This window comes from Bactrocera dorsalis, chromosome 1 (assembly GCF_023373825.1).
Source record: "Bactrocera dorsalis isolate Fly_Bdor chromosome 1, ASM2337382v1, whole genome shotgun sequence".
Taxonomy (NCBI): domain Eukaryota; kingdom Metazoa; phylum Arthropoda; class Insecta; order Diptera; family Tephritidae; genus Bactrocera; species Bactrocera dorsalis.
Window position 1 is genome coordinate 5,546,904 of NC_064303.1, and position 27,248 is coordinate 5,574,151.

Here is a 27,248-nt window from a genome sequence, read left to right on the forward strand (position 1 = left end):
CTCTTGAACACATTGAACTTCTAAAACGAGTCGGCAGTTTGTATGCCAATTAATTTATTAGATGATAGATCACATTCCGAATAATTGAAGGTTGTTCTTATTTCCCTCCTGAGATCTCTAACCTAACCTAATTTTTATTTTTATTTCAAATATTTTCAGTATCTTCATTCTAAAATAATTATATTTTTTCTTACAGATCTAAATTTTTCTGATTAACTTCGTACAGAAATGTTATATTAATTTTTAATATTTGTGAAAACCAGCTGTCTGGTTAAAATTTTGTTGTGCTCGCGTCGCTTTAATTGCCTTTGTATGTTCATTCTAAAAATACAAAAACATAGTTGCTAATAAAATTATGATTTGTGCACAAAAATATAATCAATCGTTTACTCGAAGCGTGTTGTGTCGGTATATATATATGCCTATATATCAGATATTCATATGAATATATGTAAATAGTTTCAAAAATCACTTTGAAGAGTGTGAAATTATTATTTTGTGGCGCATATAGAAATAAATATATTACTTTGGCGTTCGCTCATTAAATTTGATTCGCTATACTCTATATTTATATATTCTACATACATAAATGTATTTAATAGACAGATATATGCCTCCATTAAGCGAACTATATGTACATGTAGTGTTGTCTGGTGCCAAACTATGAAATGAACACGTGCCAACTTTGAAAACAATATTTTCTGGTGCTCATTGAACTCATGACTAATCTATCTTCTTACACATATATAATATCCATATTTATGTATATAGACAATTCGTATACATGTATTCATATATGAAAAATATTTGACACATCTGCGAAGAAAGTACTTTTTTTTATATTTTAATACTTCTCTGCTAAAATTGCTCTCATTCTACTAACAGCTTAGCAAAATTTACAAACTTTTTATTTCTTTTTTCAGTTTTTTAAGTGCAAAAAGATATGTATTCTTTAATTTACATGACAGTGAAATGACTGACCTTCAACATGACAGTTCGAGTGCACATGCTCTGAATAAATACTGGTACTTAGCACTCTATGCTAAAGGATTATCTTGAAGAGCCTACATTATCTTGAAAATCAACACATTTCTTTGATTTTTTACCGAAAATGTATGTCAAAATAGAGCACCTTGTAGTCTCAAGTAGATACTGGGTCTTTATATGATCAACAAACAGTAAAATGAAGGCTCTTATTAGTTCAAAAAACAAGTAACCATCGCCTTAGGACTGAATATCAAGAATTCTAGTCAGTTTTTTTTAATTCTTTAAAAATTGTTACCTAAAAACATTGAACCACATATACTGTAGGGATATTGGAAGTTTAGTTTCGAAGTTAATTAACCTTGTTGAATTTTATTATCTACAAGTGCAGGTATGAATGGAATATTTGATAATAAAAAATGCGATTTGGCTGAGACTGATTTGCCATCTAAAAAATGTAAAATAGTCCTCTTGCGATAGTGGCGCCATGGGGCGCAACTAAGTTCCCGATGTTTGTCAATAGTTGGTTTTCGCGGTTATTGCTAATCGATTTTTATATATCCAAAGCGTGATAAATTTACCTAGACATTTGAAAAAGAAACTACATTTCCACATTAGTACCTTTGATAATGGGTCGCAAACTTTTATTGGCACATCAGAAACTCCAAAAAGTGTGCAGAGGCGCTGCCCTAAGTGTGCCGTGATTGGTTTCGTCACCTCAAAGACGGCGATTTCGATATTAACGACCGTCCACGTGAAGAAAGGCCAAAAACCTTCGAAGTCGGTGCTTTAGAGACGTTGCTTGATGAGAATTCGTGTCAAACGCAGGAAGAATTTGCTTTTGCATTGGGAATCAGCCGCTAAGCCATTTCAAAGCGACTCTGTTTCTTGACAACGCTCGGTTACACGTTGCCAAACCATTTAAAACTTACATGAAAATGCTTAAATAGGAGTTCTAGATGTAATTCTCATTATTTTTCATCAATATTTCTTTTAGTAACAATAAGTTATATGTAAAGTCTGATAATTCTTATTCCTTAGTAAAAGAAATTGTCGATCAGGAGAAAAAAACATTTTATCAGAAATATTTTACCTCAAAGTGAATACCTTAAGCGGTTATAACCACTTGGTAATTTGTATATAAGTAAGTATGTATATAGTTTTCTTAGAAAATTTGATATTTATCCGGCAAATAGTCGGAAAAAGTCGGAGATAACCGTATTTATAAGGACTTTTAAATTTGTGTAATCGGGTTCCAAAGCCTTGAACATATTTTCTCGAAATGTTGATTTAATTCGGTTAGAAAAATTCTACCGCTGGACCGATTGAAATTTTCACAAGACTTTCTTATTTATTTTGGTGTGTTAATAATAGAAGGAAAGAGGTTTTTCCATTGAAGATTATGCCATTAAGCCTATTAAGTATATTTTTTTTTACAAAAAATATTTTTTGTAAAAACCGAAATTTTTTCTAAGGCTATAGTTTATAGTTCTAATATTTTTTTGGCTTATGGATTTGAGAGAATTTAAAACAGAAAAATCTTCCTCGCCGCCAGACACCTTTTTTCGGAGGTTCACCCAGGGATCAGCTAAGGGCTCAAGGGAACCCCGAATTTTCGAAATGAATCGATTGTTAAACCGATAACCGATTATTAAATACTATAAATGCAATTTTCAATATATTTATTGGGAGTTAAACTTTCTCTTAAAAAGTTCGAAAATCCTTAGTCAAAAAGTAAATGATCTTCAGTCGTGAGAACAACTATTATTAATGAATAAGTTAATCTGCTAAAATTATTCTGCTCAATACAGCTACTCACTCATATATTACACTTAAATATATATCATTTATAAAATCATTTTCGTTTTCGATGGTGAATCGTAAATATAAATTAGTGCAACAAATTCGAATTTCACACTTTTTCACCGTGAAAAACTCAAGTTGTTGTTGCATGCTTTTATTTTTACCGTTACATGTTACCTATGCGAATTTCCAACGCTCAAATACAATGACACAGATTAATGACCGAAGGCTGGAGCAACAAAAGCCATTACAAAAGCAACAACAATAGCAAAAGCAAATTGCAAATAAATGCGAAACCAAAATTACTAAAATTAGCCAAAAATTGTATAAATTTAGAAGTAAACTCAGTTTACAACCGGCAACATTGAGTGCGGTGAGTGAGCAACAATTGAATTGAAAATAGTTGAAGAGTTCTCCCGAATGAATGAAGAAAATGCGTACACGAAAAAGAAATCAAGTGCTGCAGCTTGTTGGTCCGCGCTCATTGCCTGTCCGGCTAACAAAACTATTAATTAAAAGATTTGTAACGCAGACAGTTTGCAGATCAGCTTTGCTATGCTTATGCTCGGCATTCGAGTTCGTTTGCTGATTTTTTTTTTCGTTTATTTTTTATTTTCCGCTAAAAATGTCAATGCTCGCTGCGCTGCAGAACTCAAATTGCCAACAGATTGCGTAAAAACACACATAATAAAAATCAGTCTTGAAAGGAAAACTTGAAAATGAAGCGGCCAGTTTGCTATTTTTGTGTAAAAAAAAAAAACAAAAAAAAAGCAAAAACAATTTAAAAGCATAAAAAAATAAAAACAGTGGCTAAAGTCTGCATGTGTTTCTGGTTTAAGGAAAGCGTGCGAAAAATTCAAATTTCCGTTGACGCACACGAAATCCGTACATGCGCACTGAAAAACGAGCAAATAGATAAATAATATATTTTTTTGCGTAATGCAGCTGTTTTTTATAAATGTTTGTTGTTTTATGAAAATTTTAATTCTTTCCACTTTTGTGCACACATATCTTTTTAGTACTTTTGCATATATTTAGTTGTGTCGAACTCGATGAATGAGTTCAATAGGGTGGTCAGTTGCTTGTACGGAAAAGATTCACTCGAAAGATGCTTGAAAATTTATTTGCAGTTTTTCAAAGATTTTATTGAAGATTTCGAAAATGTGTAGTATTTAATGTATTTCTTAAAAATGTCACGTTTTAAGAAATTAGTTCTGGTATGAAAGTGCTGTTTAATAAGCTTAAGCGTGACCCATTTTGAGGTTCCAAACTTTTTTAAAGAAAAAACACAGAAATTTCGTTTCTTTAGTTTAGTTTCAAGCTTCTTCACTTCTGTAGCGTTTTATAAGTCGAGATCGCAGTTATTAAGATAGCAGTAGATATACTGTTCCGGAGTGCAGTCTTCATTAGAGAAATGAGTTCCACTCTAAAATTAGGATGACGGTACTCACTCATTACTCGGCTCACTAACCTTACGTTCAAGCCTAGTTAACGAATGCCGAACTTCTCTATTAACGACATCGAGTATTTTTATGTTAAGATTAGCATGGATGCCAAACCACAACAGAATCGCAGGTAAGGTGATGAACTGGTATGAAACAGCTTAGCACCGTTATCAATATAATAGAATGGGTTGGAGCTTCGCTCTTTTCGTGCGTTCTACTATTATACATATATTTGAAATTGTAAGATTTTTTTGGCCCAAAATGGACCGCAAGAAGTCTACTTCGCTAGAGGGTTCTAATTGGTTGTAGTTTGGCCATCGCTCTTCCTTTATCCCAAGATCCTTTTGGTCCAAAGTTGATCCCAGCTTCAAAGTTGATTATCAGCTTCTATAGCTATTTCGAAGAAGATAAAGTAGAAACATCTCAATACTTTTTTCTTAATTATTACAACTTTGGAAAATCAATACTTAAATACCTAGGAACATTCCACCAAGCTGTTGGAAATAGAAATAAAATGCTTAAGCAGATTTGTATTGATATCAGGCATTTTGTCGACTTATAAGTACCGACTAAGAACTAAGAACAGGTGTCTTATCTTATATACTCCAAGTGCGATCCTTATCTTGACGATCAGTTTTTGAACCTAATCTAAATTCACCCAGTTTTCATTATATCTTTTTTTTTGGAATCGTTTCTTTAGATTATTTGTTTCGGCTGCTAAACTGCACTACCCTAATGCTTAAATTAGTATTCGATTTTTCGTGCGTATTTTTATAGCATGTATATCTATGCCGGCTAATTGACAGATATTGGCTTGTCTAAAACATGAATTACCAATTCGAATACCAGTGGCGCTCAATGAATTTATCTCTTATAAATTCAATTTCATTAATAAAAGCCCAAAATATTTCATTAACAAACACTAACAGATTTATACATATGAGATATACATATATTATATGAAATTTTTCCTTCTATAAAATAGCTAGCCGTATATGTAGCTTGTTCATTCGAGATTTCTTAGATCAGGCAATTTGATGAAAAGTAACAAATATTTTATCTTTTTAATTATCTTAGAGATCCGTTTAAGGTCAATATTCGAAAACTGATTTGATTCCGAACTTTGAGTTAGTATGGTAGCTTTATGGTATAGTGGTTCGATATCGGTGATTCCGACAAAGAAACAGCTTCTTAGGGAGAAAGGAACGTTTGCAAAACTTCAGATCAATATCTCAAAAACCGAGGGACTAAGTCGAATGTATACAGACAGACGTATATGGCGAAATTGACTCAGCTTTTCATAGTATAAAATGAGATATGTATATATTTTATAAGGTATCCGACCTTTCCTTCTGTGTGTTACAAACATCGAGGCAAACTTAATATACCCTCTTTAGGGTATAAAAAGTACCTAAAGCTTTCAGTTTTTCGCTAACTACATATAGTACACGCGTATTAAAATATTTTTATCCATTTACTTTCTTGAACATTTAATATAATATTTTAGAGCCAGATGTTTGTTCTACATTTCAGTTAAAATTCGGGAAAACGCACATGAACACATCTGTAATAGAATTTATATACATACATTCAATACAATAGAATAGATACCTAGATCAATTAAAAAAAAAAACGAAAATGTTTCGACAAAATTAAAGCACTGTTATATTTTTGCGATTTTTATGTTGTTGAAATATTTATGTTTCTGTTATTAGCTTGTATTTAATTATTTTGCGCCGCTTTGAAAAGATGAGTTGCCGTCATTTCCGAGAAAGGGGTGGGTATGTGTACAATATGAATGATGTCTTGAGGTTAATGAACTTGGTTATTAAAAAATTATATGTAATAATATGCAATTAGAGAATTGCTTTCTTTAAAAGTCTAATTCGCATAAAATTTCATATTTAACGGTGTTAAAATGTATATTCAAAATAAAAAAGGTCTGCAATTTTTATTCGGATATTGTTCCAAATCCAAATATGAAATGAATATATCTCGTAAAAAAAATTCAATCAAGAACTTGATTTTGATCACCTTGTATGGTAGCTATATCCAAAAGATATCCTATATCGAGGTTTTCGACAAATTAGCAGCTTTTTGGACAGAAAATAGGGGTGCATTATTTCCAGAATGATGCCTCAGAAACTCATTTGACCAAATCATCGCACTATTCGCCGCATCATCTTGACATCAGGCATATTCATTATGGGATAGTATTCGATTCGAATAGACCACATCTAGCACGCTGTGAAGAAATATGAGAGAGTATACGAAGACCGCGGAGAGTCGATTCGCCACTGTTCCCAGCAACTCGGGCTGACGTATGGAACGACTTGCCGCATTTGGAACTGAATTCGCTCGACCTTCCCAATCGACATCGCTTCGCTCTATATTGAAAAGTTCCGAGAAGAGCTAAAGTTTTCGAGACAAATTTTGTTCAGCGATGAGGCCCATTTCTGGCTCAATGGGTATGTAAACAAGCAAAATTTTCGCATTTTGGACGAAAAGAAACTAGAAGGGATTCAAGAGCAGTCATTTCATCTAGAAAAAAACAACAAATTAATGTGGTTTGTGGGCCGGTGGAATCATCGGTCCGTATTTCTTCAAAAATAATGCCGGTGAGAATGCAACCGTCAATGAGGACCATTATCGTGACATGATACCCGAGTATTTGATGCGTGAAATTGAAACTTGTGAACTTGGCGACATTTGGTTTCAACAATACGGCGTCACTTCCTACACGTCGTATCAATCAAGTAATTTATTGAGAGAACACTTCATTGAGCAGATAATTTCACGTTTTGGGCCGGTCGATTGGCCACCAAGATCATGTGATATCACTCCGTTAGACTTTTTCCAGTGGGAAAGTCTTAAGTCTATGCGGATAATCTCGCTTCGATTCAGGCCTTGGAGCAAAACATCACGCAAGCCAATTAGCCGGTTGCCAGTCGAAATGCTCGAACGAGTCATCGAAAATTGGACTTAATGGATGAACCATCTGAGATGTAACCTCTTTCCTACATTTGAAAGAGATAATCTGCTAAAACTAAATGCAAAAGAATGTTGTCTCGAATGAAAATAAATATTCCATATTAAATTTGAGATTTCTGTGCTTTTTCTTTCAAAAAGTTAAGAATCTCGAAATGCATCACCCTTTATAAGTATAACGTATAATACACTCCATTCATAAGAATACTTCGTCTAGTCTGTCAATATAAAACAATCATTCATCTAATTATATGTCAGACATCAATCGCTGTACTCTCATTCCTAATGGGGTTAATGTGCAGGGTGACTCATAGGCAAATAATAACATTTTAGACTTTAAACGCAATCATACACAGTTTGTTTTTGTTTTTGGTTTTTTTTTAGGAACAAAATAATCACTAGTTGAAATATGTATTATATATGTATGTACATAGTTGTCATGTGTTGGTAAATTGAAATAAAAAGTATATTTTAATAGGTAAACACAAATTAGGTTAACGTAATAACACTTTAAGTTGCTTGCTAAAATAAATAAAAAAAAAAATTATAAATACATATGTATGTATGTACATAGATGTTCTTGCGTGTTTCTTGGGTGTTGAAAGATAATTATGACATTAATGGTCGATAACGTCAATGTTTTGTTTGCTAAATATACAGGGTGAAATATTTTGAGTTTGCTCTGAAGAATAACTCGATAAAAGTTTAATTGGGTTTTGGTTTTAAAATAAGGTGATTATATTCTTTTAAATTTAAGAGAATTTATTTCTTTTAACTTTACGCTGATTAAAGAAGTCAACTACACAGGTATAACGCTTGAAACCATGTCCAATTTATATATTAAGATTTATCTCAACTTATTCTTTGTCATTTTGGCATCATATAGTCCATCTTCATGATACATAATGAGAATTGCACCGCGACCTAAATTCTATTGTGCCCAAGGAGGATGATGCAACCCCTATATATACCGGCAAGTCCCAATTGTACTGCGGAGTAGGTGCCGGTATATACTCAAATGTTCTCTAAATCTCTCTCTCTCTATCCGACTACCAAAATCAGCCAACAGCTTCCAAGCGGAAGTACTAGTTGTAGAGATTACATGTACTGTTCTATTAAATAACTACGAGAAGATGAAGAAAGCAATCATTTATATGGGTAGCCAAACAACTATATACATATAAGGATAGCCAAGAAGCTCTGCTGACCTTGTGGACGCCATTTATTAATCAACAATTGCAGGAAGCTGAAACATTTTCAGCAACGAAAAAGTAGACTAGTTGTGCAAGAAGCCGTTTCAGATGAATCCAACTAGCGGAGGAAACCAATAACCAACTACAAGATAACGAAGCTGATATGGCCTACGTATGATAGAACTAGAACCAAGGACTTATTACATAGGTCCAGGAATAGTATTTACAGACTTACAGCTACTATAAGGAGACACTGACCTTCTAGAGAACATGCGGTAACACCTATAATAATATTTGCCGTAGCCGCAAGCTAAAAGTTGGTGGGAATAAGGAAACCGTTTCCACTTTTTCTGTGAATGTTCTAACAGTTCTAACACAAACTAGACACAGCATGCTTGGAACACATCAGCCACCACGCCTTAAATGACTGTCAACGAAAATTATAACGATTATGTAAGTACTTTTATGAAGAACACCAAAAAGTTTCAGCGCAAAGATGAAATGATCTGGACATAGACACATCTATATATCTATATATGTGTGTAATCTCATTACTCGCCAAATTTTTCAAAACCTCTTTCTGTTTTTCAAACTCTTATTAAAGAAATTTGTTTAGGAACACAATGGACCTCCTTAGCTCCATCCGGTGGTGTTAAATCTGAACTTTGGTACAGACAAAAAATCTTAAGATTATAATAGATAGAGATAGACGAGTCATTCGTTTAATGTCTAGTTGTCAAAAATTATTTCTAAATTTTTGCTAGTCAATGTTCCAATTACTTTCGCCATAAAATCAATCAACACAGAAAATTATGTGCTAAAAATTATAAAAAATGACTTTTTGACCAGTATTATTTCCAAACGCTCACACTTTATAACAGAGCGATTTTTTCATGATAATAGCAGGCGTCAAGCAGCTGAAAAGCAACCCCGAAACAAGAACAAAGTTCATAATTCTTTAAGCATACAATTTATCATGGAAGTATATTTTCGAAATATTCCATAAAAATTGTGAAAAACTGTTCAAGTGTTTTTCATAAGAGCTTTATAATTTGTTTTGTTTCAATTAAGATAAATAAAAAACTGCTGATGCTGACAATATATTGTATGTTCTAACTTAACACTTGTAATGTATTTTTAAAATCTTTAAACAAACAAACACACTTAAATCAAATTTGCCGGCTAATTTATAGACCTTGAAAAAGTAGCCGCGATCAGCTGCATTTTCCGCAAGCAAAATATTATATACATACATACATACATATATACATATGATATTATTTGAGTTGAATATAAATGTGTCCAAAAATATGCATAAATAAATGGATTTTGCAAATTAAATAAATTTCCTGATTTAAAAGCGAAATAAAATCGTGTTTTTTAAATGCAATATTTGCATGTTTTCCACCAAACTGATGAAATATTTCAACCTTTGATGTATTGTGTGTGAACATAAATATGGGTTTATAGGATAGAGACAAGTTGGCGCTGCATAAAAATGAACTAAAAACATCTCTAAGCTTATCGAGTATAAAAGATAATTTAAATATTATAATTATGTGTTAAGAATTAATTTTTCAATATTATTTTATTAGAATTGTTTTTTCAATACTTCAGTTTGATATTCACTTTATAATTTTGTATTAGGATTTAGTTCTCAATATTTTTTTGAATAATTTTTTTTTTTTTCAATATTTGTTTTTTTTTTTTTTGAAGAATTATTTTTTTTTTAATAATTTTCTCTCCAATATTTTAGTTTACCATAAAATAAAAGCAGAGAACGTATGTGATAGAGAAGGTTTACCACGCAGATAACGTAAAAATATTTCTGGCCAACTCGTACAAGATGAGCGAGTTTCACCACAGCTAGCTCGGAAGGTGAAATCTTAAAATATGCTCGAACTATATACATATATTTCTATTGAATTACGTTCTAATAGTTTTGCTCGAAGGGAAAACTGGCAACCACGCAAACCCACAAACACAAAAAAGTGGCAACATAGCTGTTGACGATTTATAATATTTTTCAATTCTAAAATATTTTTCCGTGGCTCACAAAAATCAGCACCGACATGTAGACAAGCTATTGCATACACATACATATTTGCGAATGTTTATGGTGCCGCTGTTAGAGCGGCAAGGGAAGAGATTGTAATCAGCGTTCGTTCGTTTGTGTTTTTCAGCATAGCTCGGAAGGAAAAACATGGAAGTCTGAGTATCATAGTTTGAGCATACTTTTCTTAACAAAGTGTAGGTCATATTTATTGGATTCAGTAAAACATCACTGGTGATTTGTAAACCGAAATACTCCAGAAAACCAATGCCGTTTGTTTGGACTTTCCAACAGCAGAACGATCTCAGGCGCACAAGTAAAGTTGCTAAAAGATGTTTTGAGAAAAGGAATGCCAAATTAATAGAATGGCCGCCACAGTCCCCTGACATCAGCCCCATCGAAAATTTGTGGACTGATATCAAGAAGTCAGTAGCCCGATGTAAGCTAACATCGACTAAGCAACTATGTGAGGCGCTGTGAAGAACACATGGGAGTCTATTAAAAAAATAAAGATCACGCAACCAAATACTAATTTCATAAAGAGACAATATCCAATTAAAAAAAAAAAAATTAAAATTATATAAAATTAAAATTATTAAATAATTTTATTACATATTGGTCGAATTTTCGAGCTTCCTATGTTACACTACTAAGTTTTTGACCACCGAAATCCCTCATAAATTTGTTTCTTACATTTATAATTCAATGAAATTAGTTAAACACTTAGTTTTTTCGTGATTTTTGGGTTTTACTTACTTACAATTAACATTATTTTTCTCATTTAACACTGAAAATGTTCAATTCTGTTATTTTCGAGTCTCTTGATGTAAAACTGTGATGAAACACGCTAATATTTTTTTTTTTTGTGAAACTCGCTCATCGCTCGGACCCCTACCCCTACGAAAAGTTACGTTCTGTGCATGCATTTTTTTATCACATACGTTCTCTGTATACGCATTCTCTGTCTGTTCCTAATTACATTCACAGCCAATCGCCTGTTCTCAGTTTTGCGCCTAAAGGTATGCTACATTTTTTGTTTGATCTCCATGATCAGTTTGACACTGCCATATCGACAGCGATCTTCTGACAAATAAAACTGCTTCAACTCACGCACAGTACTTTATTCATTCCATTTATGTATAAATACAAAAAAATACTCTAAAGATCGATTTATATATAATTTATCACTTTGTCTTTCGTTTTTATTTTCAGCTTTATATATTATTCCACTATTTGATATTTTTGTAAATCCACGGCAATAATGAAGTGATTCTCGTATACACGCCCGGATATTCGCCTTTGCCACAACCAATGCCCCAAGACACGATGCCGACCTGCGTGTAGCGTCCGCCCTCATTGACGATCAGAGGACCGCCAGAGTCACCCTAAAAGAAGTAAAATCTTAGTATTATTTATGAATATTTTCAACAAAATATTGGACTTAAAAAAAAAAAAGAATTGTATGATTGGATTTGAGTTGATAAAAAGAGAACTAAAGACAAGCTTAAAGAGAAAAGTTAATATATTCAGTATCTGAGAACTACAAGGGGATACGGACTGACTTCATTTACTTTTTGACCTTTCTATATTTTACTTAGGACAATACTCTCACTCAATTACCTAACCATTTATTTTTTTCTAACATATGTATGCATATAAGAGATCAAACTAACTGAAAGTCTCGAAAAAGGAATAAACCGGTTTTTGCTTTTCTGTCCTATGCCATGATCTGAGGTCTTTTTGTGATTTTTTCATATAAGTCTAGTGTAGTTAGTAGAATGACTATCTCACGACGCCCCTAAGTCTTCAGAAGGCCTATTGTCATACCATCTGGACTAAAGTTTCCTCATTTTACTGGCTTCTTTGGGATGGTTCAGCCCGAGCTTCTGATGAAGTCCATCAGTACAAGTTTTATCTGTGCTACCTTCGAGACGTCGTCATAAAAACCCTCGACCGATAGTTGCGATTCTTTTCGAATATAAAGCTTTACAACCGCAGAACAGATGTTTGACAGTCTCTTTCTCTTCTACCTCCCTACCTCTTGACAGCTTCTACTATAGTCATTATAGCGTTCCTTGTCTACTGACATGCCTGCCTTTTAGACAGTGACCTACCAGTCCTCCTACTAGAGTTCTTATATCATTGCTTTTAAATTGTAACAATCGGCATGTGCGACCCACATTCCTTTCACGTCACGTTTATCTGTTTGTTAAGCAAGTCAGGGATTGACCGATACTCCACTATGTTTATCGAGCCTAGTCTAAAGGTCCCCGAAAAATTTTAAGTGATCTCTATGAGGGTTTAAAATATCTCCCAACCTTCAAATCACAATAACAATTTTATTTATTTATTTTTTTCCACTTACACTACACGAATCCTTGGACGCCTGCCCAGCGCACACCATCGATTCGATGATGCCACCCGGCGCCGCACGTCCATATTTCCGCGCACAATCATGATTCGCCCAAATGGGTATCTGTACTTTCTGCAGAATTGATGGCTGTGGACCGTTCTCACGCAAACTGCCCCAGCCTGCAACTGTTGCTACCTTACCACTGTAGCTACGGCTCAGTTGACTGCTTGAGCTGGGCAAGCAAATGGGTTGGACCTCATAAGTGAATTTTATGGGTTCATTTACAGTCAATATTGCGATGTCGTTGTGCTAAATAAAGAGAGAGAAAATAATATTGTCTCAGTAATCCCAGTTCCACTGCAACTATTTCACTCACCAGCGTGCTAAAATCGAAGCCTTTGTGACGCACCAAACGTTTGATACGCCGTACAACATGTTGTACTTCGTAATTGGTGCGTATATCATAGTCGCCGAGATGCGCTGTCATTGCCGCCACATCCCATGAGGTCATTCTATAAATTATCAAGGATAATCATTATAAGAACTTCCATAAGTAAGACCGCAATGTCTGCTCAAAACAATACCCACCTGGAGACACAATGCGCCGCTGTCAGAATATGATTCTTCGTTATCACACTGCCACCACAAAACTGTTTGCCCGACTTGAATAACACCGCAATCCATGGAAACTCATTCGGACTCGCATTTGTGCCGCCCACAATACGTTCTTGGTCTGGCGCTGCCGGATTCTTAATGCCACATTGTGCAGGCAAGCCGTAATTTGACGAACCGCTTGAGATCGGTGTGGTCGGACGTCGTGTTGTTGTTGTTGGCGCAGCAGTTGGACGATACGTCGGGTAACTGGGATAATTTGGGTAGCCGGGATATGCTGGATAACTAGGATAGCTTGGACGGCGTGTTGTGGTCGTCACCGGACGTGGTGTAGTCACCGCTGTTGGACGTCTAGTAGTGGTACGTCGTGTGGTTACCGACGGCGAGCTTGCTGGTGTGCTTGGTTTTGTGGTCACCGAAGCGTGTGTTGGATAATGATGATTGGGTGGATGTGTTGGCAGTGGAGGCGGCCAAACTGCGGCCGATGGTGGATGTGTTGGCAATGGTGGTGGCCATTGATGTACGCTAGAGAATTGGTTACCAAACTGGTTCGGCCATTGATAAGCGAATTCATTGTAGAATGTTGCCGGTTTCGCTGTCGTCGTTTCTGTTTTCTCATCCACATCTTCTTTGATGGGATCGTAAACAACATTGGTGTCTGGCTTGTCAGCAGTTGTCGGCTCATGTAAAGGATCGACTAGTGGATCGACTTCTGTTGGATGATCCAACTCAATAATATCTTCTTCATCCTTATCCTCTTCAAACTCCTCCTCAGGCTGCGCTGGTTGTGTGGGTGCTATCGGTTCGATTGGTGGTGTGGGCAGCGGGCTCACACCGCCTGGATAGAGGAAAGGTGGAAATACACCAGCACCAGGAAAAGCACCTCCAGCGCCAGGAAAAGCACCGCCCATAAATGTGCCTGTGCAGCAAATGCCCGTATTAGGACGTCCAAACTGGTCGTAGAAACTGCAGACATCCTGTCCTATACTCGCCACTTGTGGCCACTGACGTAGATTGAGGAAATTAAAATGCCGCTTGGCGCGATAATACGGCTGACAGCTAGTAAAGCGCATACAGATGCCGGGATAACCGCGTGCAGTTATGCATTTGCCACCTTCAGCGCCATAATTTGTAAGCAGCAATAGTGAGGGATCATAGAAAAGTTGACGCCGCCTCCGTATTTGCTCCTCGGAGAAGTCGGTTACCGCTGTTTCCGAATACGCTGCGTCCTCAGGCACTGTAAAGAAAAATTGAGAGGTTCTATTAAGTAAAATTCGAAAAAAAAGTGCTCATAGAAGTGCTTTACCAAAATGTTTGGCCTCATTAATAAAAACTTGCCAATTTTTTCGACCCAATTAACAAATCGTGAGTGTGCCTTGAAGTCAAAGTTGGACACTTAAAAATCAATTCAAGCAGCTCGAAAGCAATCAATTAAGCGCGTCTACTTTTATGGCCATAAAATGACAAATAAAGATGTAGAGAAAATGAAGAGATCTAATCTATGTATTTCAAGTAGCTACTTGAGCTTTTGCCACTGGCTCATTAAAGAAGTCGTTAAATGGCTCGTGTGGGCTTGCGTATATGGATGAAGGAAAGACGGCAATTCTGAATGTAAATTTCTTTCAAGCAACACATATTCGCTAGTTTTACTGAATTCTTAATTTTTGTAAAGCGTTGATTCTAATCAATCATGTGTTTAATAAGATAGCTGTGATTTAATAGCACAGGCTGAAGGGTTACAGAATTTCTTAGATTGTCATGCTCAGTAATTAGATACATATCTCATTCCACGAGCTTTCATTAGCAGAATTTATAATTCAGCAATATTTTTGGTCCCAGGTAATTTATGATTATTTTCACACAATTTATCTTTTCCGTTAAGAATACATTTCTTTTTTTTTATGCGTTATGTGCTCAGACCAGAGAGAGGATTCAGATTTTTTTGAGATCACTTAGGATAATGAGACTTTCTATGATTGATTTTATGGTATACGACGTAATATTGTTTGATGTTTAATTTTTAAAAGAGGAAGTGGGTAGAATTACAGATCAAGATTCAAGTTGAAGTACATCCATATTAAGGAATTATATGGGTTTACGGCAAAAATCAGTTGTCAAAAACTAACTTAACATTCATAATGGCCGACATTGTCAGTATAAGAAAGGGAAAGATAACGCAACAAAACAATCGTATGGCATATCGGCCAGAAGTGTCTTGGGAATCAGGTTAGCAGTGTAAATTGTTGCTAGAAGTAAGCAATTTATACTGGGTGCCATGCCACAATGGCATCGAGGGTAATGAAATATTAGACGAGATCGCCAAGAATGGTGTAATCTAAAATCTAAAATGTGATCAACATTCTGAAACTCATTCATTGTCTATCCGACGATCCCGACAGAAACATGGTAAAGAAAATCAAAATCCAATGGAAGAGCTACCTAGGCGCAAAACTGCAAAGGACATGTGCAAAACGGTAGATCGGAATAGATAGACTGTAGGAACATGATGGAAATACTAACTGGTCACTGTCTGGTAACGATACACAGGATGGGGCTGACAGATCCAGAAGACTGCAGGGCACCAAGGAAAGAATGAGTTATCACTTGTTCATGTGTCCCGCACTGGCAAGACTACAGACTACGCTGTAAACATCTCAGGTTCCCTCGGTATGATACACTGGAGAAAGTATCTATAGTGAGACCGCAGAGTCTGTTAAAATTTGCATCAAGAGGAGGCATCCTAAAGGATCAAATTATTTCAAGCAGGAGCTTTCTTATCTGTATAACAAAATCAACCCAAGATACGTATAGCTGATCCAAAGACAACTTTAGACTGGTTAAAACGTGCGGTGTGAATGAATCTTAGCTATTTAGCTCTGAAAGTACTATAGGTAGCATGAACTCATACTAATAGTCTCCTCGGCATCGGATATACTAGACAGAGAAGAACTTGGATTCAATTATGATCCAGCTGATTTGATAAAAAAAATCAATAAACTAACGGAGTCGAATATATTATATTATAACTTTGACATAGTTGTGTCAGTCCTGCCCCACTTTTGAAAGCACAGTTAATCAGCTGATCCATATGGCAAGTTGAATGACCCGAGATGTATTTACTTTAGTGAAACAATTAAACAAACTTTTTTTTACATTACATAGACCACAAACAAAAACATCGCTCCGTCTAAAGAATATTGTCGACTGCGGTTGCCTTTGTTGGCATAGATTACTCAGTATTGACAAAATACTTAAATGGTGCGGCTGCCGGTGCCATGCTGAATGCCAAATTGCTGCTTGCGCCTACCCCACAGCGCACTGTCAAGTTTCTTCACCTCACACTATGCTTTTTTCCTACGTTATGCTTATTATTCTTTCATTTTGGTTGGTAGTGTATGTAAATATGCGCACGCTTCACAGATATTTCTTTTGTTTTACTTTTTGGAGGCTTTTTTCATAAGGTTTTCTATCTTTTTCCCAAATTTCTGCAAATCAAACACACAATTCATATTTACATTTGTATTCAGCTAGTTGTGAAACCATTTATGTTTATTTGTCAAATAATTTGACAGCTACATAATTTAGAATCTCAATATTTTTTTTGCGATTTTCTCTTTCTTTCTCACTGTTCTAAGGTTAAGCTGTTAAATATTATGACTTAATTGAGTGTTTGACAATTAGGTGAAATGTATTAATAAATATAGCAAACCAATATAGATTTTTGTATACATATGTATATGTATAAATATACTTGTAGGTCAATATATTAAGTATTGTATAGCGAAAGGGGCTTGTTACATGATTAGTTGGAAATTGTAATTTTGTCCTCTATTATTATATGTTTAACATATTTTTCAGATAAGAATTATTCGCTCCGATAAGAAAAGCTTACGACTTCCAACCAATTTACCAATTTCTGTATAACCATCATGCTTTTATTTCACCACTATATAACTATTTCATTATTCATTATGCGAGGGGATTCTTATTTCTAATTCCTGCTAAGATCGCTGAACTCATTCATCATAAATATTTACTTTCGTAGCACGTGCTTGGCATTCATTGGTAAAGAAATATAATATTTACAATTCTACATAAATATTCTTATGCTCTCGCACCATGCTGCTGCAGAGTATTTTCGTTTTGTTCTTTTAACGATTGTTTAATGAGTGCGAGTTGTATTCCGCGCGACTGTCTGGCCGTCCGATAACTTGAGTACAAATGAAGATGTATTTATGAAACTTAGTACACATGTTCCTTAGCTCCATAACAAGTTTAGTATTGTATATGGGGGGAATATATGCATAAAATAGACTTGAATGTCGGTGCAGAGATCACAACAGAGGGAGACATTTGAGGTGAAAAAATCTTAAAATTAAATGGTCGTGGTCCCATTCCTCAATAGATTTCATGTACATATGTGTCATACCAATAACTACAGCTGTATCAACTCCTCCTACAGTGAATGAAATCGGATCATAACCACGCCAAATTCCCATATAACGTTTATGCCACTAATAAAACGGTAACTCACTAAATAATCACGTCAGAAATATTTAATTTTACAGCTAATATAATTCGAAGGAACTTCATAAGAGCTGGTGTCAAAATTAGATAAACAAAGAGACTACAACCAATCCTACTTCCCATATATCACAAATTTAAATTTCCTATGATCCTTTCACTCTACAGTATTTAAAATCAAAGCCAATACCGCCATCAACATAAAAATTTGCAAACAAAATACATTTAAATTACTCTATCTGAAGCCTAAAATAAGTAAAGAAATTGAACTATAACTTTTCAAGCCTTCAGATAGATTAGTGGACCTCAGCGCTTTTAGCTCAGTTTTTAATAAAAATATAGGTCAGTCTGTGAAATCTAATATTGAAATGCAAATCTTTATCTGATTATAATATGCGCTTATATTAAGACAATGGTAAAATCCCAAAATTATGAAAATGTTTTCGCCGCTTTAATAATCTCAATCTCTCTACAGTAAACTCGAACATAACTATTTCTCTATTGTTTGCTCTGATAGTATACTTACACTTATGTATATTTGTATGAAGAAATATTGCGACCGTAACCTCTGAGATTCAAGCAATCGTGTCGAGAGTAATACAATACATTGTGACAAAAAAAGCACCCGGAAATTGTAATTAAATTACCCGGGTAGATGATTTTTCAAAAAAATTTATTTTGCTGTCCTTAACTGCTATGTCAAATATGAGCGCAATCTGTCAACCAGTTTGCCTACAGCAGCTCCTTAAGTCGGTACACCTTAATAATGCGTTGCGATTGTTATAATGGATAAAAATATCGAACAAAGAATTTGTCTAAAATTTTGTATTTCTAACCAAATTTCGTATGTGGAATCTTTGGGAATATTGGAAAGGGCTTATGGGGATTAAGTTTTATCAAAAACACAAGCCTACGAGTGATACAAAACCTTCAAAGATGGTCGAGAGATCGTTGAAGAGGCGTTATGGACGACCTTCGACATCTTAAATACAAAAATGAAAATATTAAGAAAGTGAAGGATATGGTTGAAATCCGTCCTCGACCTCGACATCTCTCGCGAATTCATTCAAATAATTTTGGTGGATATTCTGTGTATGAAACGTATTCTTGTTCGACTCGTCCCGATAAAGATGAATTTTTTTCAAAAGCGGGTATCTTTGGATATACTTGATGATACATAGATTTAAGAGTTTGACATGCAAACAAGTCAACAATCATCGGAATTGAGAAAAAACTCAGCTTCCATCAGTTTGGTGTGTCTACCACCACCGCTACTAGTTTCAGCACACTTCTTCTGCTCAAGTGTTCTATGGCATACTAGACTCGTACGAGTAGTTCGCAAAACTTACGTAGGTGTCAAATTAATGGGATTCCTGCTCTTTATGGTCGGCGACAAGGCGAGCAAATTGATTAACTGTTTAGTATGTACAAGTAGTGCAAGTGCGAATATACGTACATACATACCACATATCCTTATATATGAAGACAAAACGCAAAAAGACTAGATTCTTCATGCCCACAATAATTCAAAAACAATTTAGTCAAAAGTCGTAAATGTTGCCAATTAGAGTGCTGCCACGCTCCAGAGTTGTATGTAAAATGTTCTTTTATAAAAAATGTCTTCACTTCCACACAGGCAAATGTACATCTAAAGTACAGGCATAGTACATATGTATATACATGTATGTATATGAGTGCGTTACCTTCACTTTAAGTACTTTCTTTTGCTTTTGCGCATTGGCAGTCGCATAAGTGGACAGGTTGTTGTGTACTTTGTACCTTTCTTTGCTTGTGTGTATGTATGTATGTATGTTCATTTATGCGTAAGTATTTCTGTATGTTTATTGGCCGTAGAACGCCAGTGGGCAGCGCATGTGAAACATGTTGGAATGCGAAGCAAACACGAGACGCAAAATCATGTCTATAATATCTCTACATTCTAAGAGCCACCGGTGACTCCCCGCGAACTGTCTGCTGTAATAATATTGTCGGTGACCCAGAAAATCGAAATTTTTTGTTTACATATAAATTTGTCATCCTTTGGGTGCCTTTTGTAGTGTGCTCTTTGCTTTGTTTTTGACAGTTCACGTTTTCTTTTGAATATGCTTACGGTATTTTTTCAAGTCAGTTTTCAGTCACTCCAAATTTTGTTGCATTTTCGTATTGATTTGTAATACATCACTGGCAAAAAACCGTTGCAATATGGTTGTGAGAATATTTCTATGTACATATATATGCGGAGTTACAGGAATTGTATTGGTGAGTAACTGAAATTTATTGACGGCAAGAAACAATATCGGTGTACATTTTATTTAAGTATGCTGGGTAACAGTAAATTTATTGGCATATTTTGTAAACTGATACTTTTTATAACCCATTTGAGTTGTGTCAATTTAATTTTTTAGTGATATTCAGTACCCTTGTCTCAGATCTGACCTACTTATTCAATTGGTTTTACACTTTTTTAATTATTTTATTTATTTTTGTATGCAAGCATATGAGTGCTGACTATACTGAATTTTTTATTTTTGGAAAATTCCATATTTTATAAATTTTCAATCGCCGTTTTAGGTTAGTTTAAGGGAAGTGAAAATAAAAGAGGGATTGAAAAAAAAGTGTTGTGACAATTAAAATTTCTTAATTTTAAAGGTAAAGTCTATTTTTGCTAACATACTTGTATTAAGAAATCTACATGAAATCGATGACTAACCTATAATTCTTGATTATCAAGCATTATTTGTCCATGTTCTACCCCACTTTAAGCAAAATTTCTCGCGCCACTGTGCTTCAATGCAACAATTAGCCTGAAATTCGATTTTCAGGTTCAAGGTTTCCGAGACCCAATTGCTGCTACTACACAGCTACATAAAAAACATTGTCAAGATTTAAGATTATCACACTTTGACGACAAATCAGTGCTCGGCTCAGCTGTAATTAAAGGTAGCATGATGGCAGCTTATATTGAAGCTTACAGCGACTTCTACTTGGTTTTGCTGTCACTATTATTTATAAATACATACATATGTCAATATATAAAAGTGCATTTGGGTGCCTTTATGTTTATCAACGCATGCTCATGCACTTCATTTGCTGCCGTCGTGGTTATTGAAGCCGGCACGTTCCAAGCCGCCTTTAGCTTTTGTTAAGCATCAACAGCCAATAAAAGACTATCATCAGCTACTTCTTAACTGCAATTCAATGCGTTGTCGCAATAATAATAATCGGTTACCGGTTTTTTCCATTCATTCATGCCTGAAGTCTTTGAATTATAAGCCATTTATGTAAATGGGCCATTTGCTGCTGTGAGACAGACATGAGAATTTGTAGTTTAACTGGGTTTATGTAGGAAGGTGCATGGCTGCATTGTAGTTAAACTAATTTAAAGCTTGATTTTAAGCGAAAATCTGTGGATAGAAAAGTCTCTAATCTTCGAAAAAATTTTTTCGCAAATTTTTAAATTTGTGAAGCTTACAAAGGTGTTTAATAAATATTATAAATTCTGGTTATTTTTATATTTGAAAAATTTTTCGAAATTTTTTCTTAAATGTTTTGTAATGTTCGAAAAAAGTTTTCAAAATAGTTCTTTTAATTGAATGAGAAGAATAAATAATTTTTAAGATAATTATTTAGATTCTGATTATTTCTTATCATCGAAAATATTTTCGCAAAGGAATTTTTTAAATTAGTTGCATAATGTTTTGACAATTTTTTTTAATTTATGAGAGTATTAAATTTCTAGTTATTCCTTATCTTTGAAATAGTTTTCGAAAAATTATTTTAAACTAATTGAAAAGTATTACACTTTGCAAATAAGTTATAAGAATATTAAATAAATTATGATGGTTGAACAATTTTTATATATCGGTTGAAATGTGTTTTGATAAATTTTGTAAGAATATTAAATAAATTATGATTGTTTTAACTTCAGAAAAATTTTCGAACAACTTATAAAAATCAGTAGAAATGTGTTTTGACAAAGTTTGTAAAAAATTTGCAAGCAATTCAGTAAATGCTGATTTTTTCTTATCTTCGAAAAAATTTTCGAAAGAGTTGAAAAAATTGTGTTCGTTAAAAGTGTTAAACATTCTATAAATAATAAGCAAAACAATAAATAAATTCGGACTGTTTTTATCTTCAAAAAAATATTTGATATTTGTTCTTTAAATTAGATGAACGGTATTTTGATAAATTTTGTAAATTATGTTAACTTCGAAAAAAATTCGAAAAAGTTCGAAAAGTTATGAAATATTAAAAACTTTTGTAAATGATAACCAAAGATTTAAATAAATTCTGGTTTATTTTATTTTCGAAATAAGTTCGAAAAATTCCTAAACTCTGTTGAAAAGCGTTTGAATAAATTCTGTAAATTATTTATTAAAAAATAAATAAATAAAAGCTATCTTCTAAAAAAATAGAAAACGTTCGAAAAGTTATGAAGTGTTGAAAACTTTTATAAATTGTAAAAAATGTAATTAAGTAAATTCTGGTTGTTTTTATTTTCGAAAAAATGTTCGAAAAAGTTTTATAATCTCTTTAAAAGTGTTCGGATAAATTCTGTAAATCATTTATAAAAAAATTAAATAAAAGCGATCTTCGAAAAAATTTCGAAAATCGTCGAAAAGTTAAAAAGTACTTTGATTTAAAGAAATCATATTTTGTTACTAATTTTTTAAATACAAAAAAAAAAATATTTTTTTATTTTAACTATTGTTTATTTTTTAGTATTTTTATAAAAAAATTTGTATTTATAAAAAAGTTTACTATTGCAAAAAACTTCAAATTTCAGAAAACAGAGCAATGAATCATATTTTATTAAAGAAAAAATACAATAAGTCGCAAAAGCAAATTTACTTGTTATCTCTACGTTTGACATATCATCTTAAAACCATTTAAAAGATTATTCTATTTTGCTCTTTACAATTATTTTTTGTTCTATCCATAAGTTTAAGCAAGGGCCTTTCACATTTCAGTAATTAGCCCACACACTATTGCTCATTAGTCCACTAACATAAACAGTTTAACGAAAATGCTCTCTTTTTGTGCTGCACTCTTTTCTACGAACAATCGGCCTGTCAATTTGTTAAATCACACGAAATCTCTTAATGCGATTACATTGACATGATTGGGGTGACAATTTTCGAACTCGAAAGTACAAGATGTATCGATAAGCGCAATTAGAATTGTAACGTGTGTGTGTAGTACAAGGCGCGTGCGCACATTTTCAAAGAGCAAAATGTAAAAGTGATCAACAAAAGCGGTCTAAACGCACACCCAAACACAAACACAAGCACGTATTATTTAGGCTTAAGTTTGCCTAAACGTGCGACGTTCAATAACACCTACGCGCTTTTTAGCTGTCTCGTCTTTGTCTTCTTCTTGTGGGCTGTTAAACACTCCCGTGCGGCACGTCTTTGCAATCGGCGTGCTTTATGGTTGTTGCTTTTGTTGTCACTAGCTGAGTTCGTTACCATTTTCAAATGTAAACATTACCAAATTGCTTGTATGAGTGTCCAACAATATGTGCACTTACATGCACTCATACATACATAAGTAAAGGTAGTTGTGTGTCATTGTCTTTCAATTTTCTCGCTGTACGTTTTTTACGACTTTTTATTTGTATTGGAAAAGGTGCAAAAAATGTGAAATCAATTGGATCTGTTCAATTGCTTTTTATTAGTGAAGGTCAAATTTTATATTCTATGCTCTTCGGTGTATAGAATTTTAGCTTTTTAAATAGTAAAATGATTCAAAGGCATTATGCGCGCCTTGTGACATGACTATTAAACACCGTACGCTTTTGTGTGAGTAATAGGCACTTAGCGTGTTAGATGAGGAGTCAATGAACTGCCAACTTTCGATTTGATTTAAATGCCTGGGACAATATGTGGGAGTTTAAATTTCCTGCGAAGATACGCATTGTAACCTCTAAAAATTAATTTTTCTTTCAAAAGAAAGGATAATAAATTTGTGTGAAGTTTTTAATAAGTTTTCTTTTCCCATCCTTTCTTTGATATTCTGATAAAAAGTTCCTAAATCCAAGATTTTAGGAAGGCCTTCAAACAATAGTATTTACTATCAAAGTCTTTTGTGCCTGAATTCTGGTTCTAAAGTTATTGTTTGGCCGAAAGCGCGTACCAAAATAGGTAATAGTCCACCTATTGGAGCGGTCTAAGGCTAAGAAGACCCCAAACTCAGATTTAGTTCACATCATATTTATTTTGATTATTTTTTTCCAAAACATATACTAATCACCCTGCCGATTTACTTCGAAATTTACAGAAGTTCTCTAGACTATTTGATACAAGATCCCATATTTTTTCTTGCAACTTGCCTTTATCAAAGTCTGCGCGAAAGGGCTTATAAGTTGTATGCGTTGTATTCACCCTATTTTTGCTGATATATGAATATTAACAGGAAGTTCTGATCCGATTACGTTATACGAGTATTCAACTCATTTTTGACTTACAAGCATATTGTTATTAGAAAAATTTCTACAATCTGTCTCACAGATTGATCGATATTTTTGTTAAAAAGTTCACGATCGGTACTTTGATCCACATATTCTGGGGACTTGATCCGATTGGGACACTAAGCAAGCAGAAGAGTCTAGGTAACTAGAACGGACTCGGATTTTTATCCGGCCAAGGACTGAAAGCTCGGCACTATTCCTCTAAATTACATCAGGAATATTTTATGGTGTTACAACAAAAACAACAGCAAAGTTATATCCCGATACATTCATTCGCGTTTGATTTCCATACTGGAAAGTGAAAGAGTCAAGTTAAAATTGGGTTACATGGGGTTACTTTAATACATATCGGAATTTGGTTGAAATCGGTTAGGCAATATTTGATATATATAGTACATGTGATTTCAACTAAAAAAGAGCGGTGCCACACCCATCGTCCAATTTTTATCCCGGTTCCTTTAAAGTCCTCCGGTATGTTTCTTGGACTTAATGTTTCTGGCATATTTATTTATTGATTTATCGCGTGCTGAAAGTTGGGGTACTTAAGGGACTGAAGAGATTTAGATATTGCATCTTAAGTGGTTTAGGAGACATACGAGTATATAAATATTAAACCTCTTAATTGGCAGAGTCACGATCATTTTTACAACAGTTTTAGACGGATGAACGAACGGACAGACAGTCACTCGGATTACAACTTGTCTCGTCATGCTGATCATTTATAAATATACCTTTGTATTTTAAATTTTTTGAAAACTAAATAGTTTTTACCAAACAAAGGTTCATTGAAGGTTTAAACAATTTTTTACAATTATGATTTTAGTAAAATATTTTTAATTAGTTTTTTGTTGTGTGTTTGAGAGTTTAATACATATTCCTAAAATTTTTACAGTTGAAACAAGAGAAAATTTTAAAATTTAAAAATAAAAAACCAAAAACATGGTTATTTCCATTTTTCAGATAAATTTTGAGATTAAGTTAAAAGTCGTCGATGAATATGCTCATGAAGAATTTTCATTAAATTTTTCTAACTAGAAATTTTAAATTTCGAAATTGTATTATACGGATTATTTACGCTAGAAACAATAATATTTGATAAATTGCCATTTAACTTAAGAAAAGATATTCCTCATTAATTGTTTAATTGCTCAAAATGCTCAAAAAATCCAATTAGAATTATAAAAATATTTTTTCTCGAACAACGCATCACTCATACGCACTGTTGCACTAATTTCACAGGAATTCTTCAAATATTTAAAATTTCCCTCAATCCATTTCAACTCTCACCTTCGATCGTTTCCGTGTCCTCGCCATCGAAATCCGTCAACGACGCCGACTCTGTTGCATTCGCCAAAAGCTGCGCTTCCTCGATGTCTGCTGGTAACAATTTCACTTGTGCCACAGTCGTATTGAGTTCAGCGCACAATATCACATGCCACAATGAGCAGAATAAAAGCAAAGTCTTTAGTATTTTAGACATTTTACGATCAACAAAAAAACGCGCATGAATTTTAAAATCCCAAAACAAGATGCTTAAACCGAAAGCGATGTCCAATTGGTAATTACGCGGCTTTATGGCGAAAATTTTTGAAATTATGAAGAATTTTTTTTACAAAATAAAATTTTTTATCACTAAAATTTCTTGTTATTTTTTTAATATTTTTTTTTAACTTTTTAACACTTTCAAAATTTTTTTGGAAAATTTATTAAAATTTTTTTTAAATATTTTTAAGCTCAACGAGAACTGTCCTTTAAATTTTATTAAAGAATTTCTCTTGAAAAATTCGCTCCACCTTCTTCCGCGCCGCTTTTTAGCCCGCGACCGTTTACGTTGAACGCACTTTTTGGTCTGAATCGAAAATTCTGTGCGGCACTTCTGTCAACAGTTATGTTTTTGCGCTGTACGCACTAGAACGGCATGGCTGGAACACGAATAACAACAACAGCAACAATCAGCTATATTGTTATAAGCTATAAGCGCAGATGACTTGAAAATGCCGGCAGTACAAGCCTGAACATGACACATTGGTTTATTGATTACGAGCATTTAACAAATTGCCCAAGGAACAGCACACACATACACATGGATATGTATAGAATTGTATGTATAATGTATGGGACTAGAATGGGATTAAATAATACAAGAAGAGTGACACGAAAATCAGCACAGTAAAAGTAAGTTCACAAGAAATCGAAAAAAATTAAAGTTGTGTGGGACTTTGGTGAGACTTTTTTAGGTTTTTTTTAATCTTTTTTTTTTGTTAATTGCTTATTGGCTTTATATTTATTAGATTTTAAAACTTTCTTTTGCAAAAAATATATTTTTATTTTATTACACACACTTTTATATTTGAATGTACATATATGCATTGATTTTTTGCTCACAATTTTTTTATGAATTGATTACTAAGAAACTGCAAATAATATTTTTATTTTTAGTTATATATATATATTTAAATATAACACAATAATTTTATTTTTTATTTAAATTTTTAAAATTCCACTAATATTTTTTTTTATTTACATATTTTTTGTCTCACTGCCAACATTATCCTTCTCTCACTTCACTCTGCCTGTAATTACTTAAATTTTTCTTACACTTCGAATTTTTCTTTTCTTAGTCACACACTTGGCTCGTCTTGGCACCACCTCGTAACGCTCATCCATTCGCTTACGCGTCAACAACCCGACTGAATTCTTAACTTTCTCGCTCCGTTTGAGTTGCAGTAGAAATTCAAAATAACCAATCCATCAGCCAACAACTAGTCCCTCAATAGTTTGTGTGCCTAACAAATAAACACCAAATTCAATAACAACAAAAATA

At 33.8% G+C, this 27,248-nt stretch overlaps 1 protein-coding gene across 1 annotated transcript; it reads right to left on the bottom strand.

The window, feature by feature from the left end:
• Positions 1-11,572: 11,572 nt before the first annotated feature.
• LOC105232422 (serine proteinase stubble) lies at positions 11,573-26,618 on the bottom strand. The gene is made up of 5 exons (XM_011214089.4): positions 25,712-26,618; positions 13,408-14,668; positions 13,196-13,331; positions 12,832-13,128; positions 11,573-11,851 (listed from the first exon to the last, which is right to left on the bottom strand). Exons 1-5 carry the CDS (start codon positions 25,902-25,904, stop codon positions 11,696-11,698), a joined length of 2,043 nt encoding a protein of 680 aa, XP_011212391.2. The 5' UTR covers positions 25,905-26,618; the 3' UTR covers positions 11,573-11,695.
• Positions 26,619-27,248: the final 630 nt, after the last annotated feature.

What these genes read in the sequence shown, in the direction of transcription:
- LOC105232422 (XM_011214089.4), bottom strand. Translation starts at nt 25,904, where the DNA reads ATGTCTAAAATACTAAAGACTTTGCTTTTATTCTGCTCATTGTGGCAT. An exon ending in GCTTCGATTTTAGCACGCTG is followed by an intron (nt 13,129 to 13,195) that starts GTGAGTGAAATA and finishes CTCTTTATTTAG; the next exon opens with CACAACGACATCGCAATATT. An exon ending in CGTCCAAGGATTCGTGTAGT is followed by an intron (nt 11,852 to 12,831) that starts GTAAGTGGAAAA and finishes TACTTCTTTTAG; the next exon opens with GGTGACTCTGGCGGTCCTCT.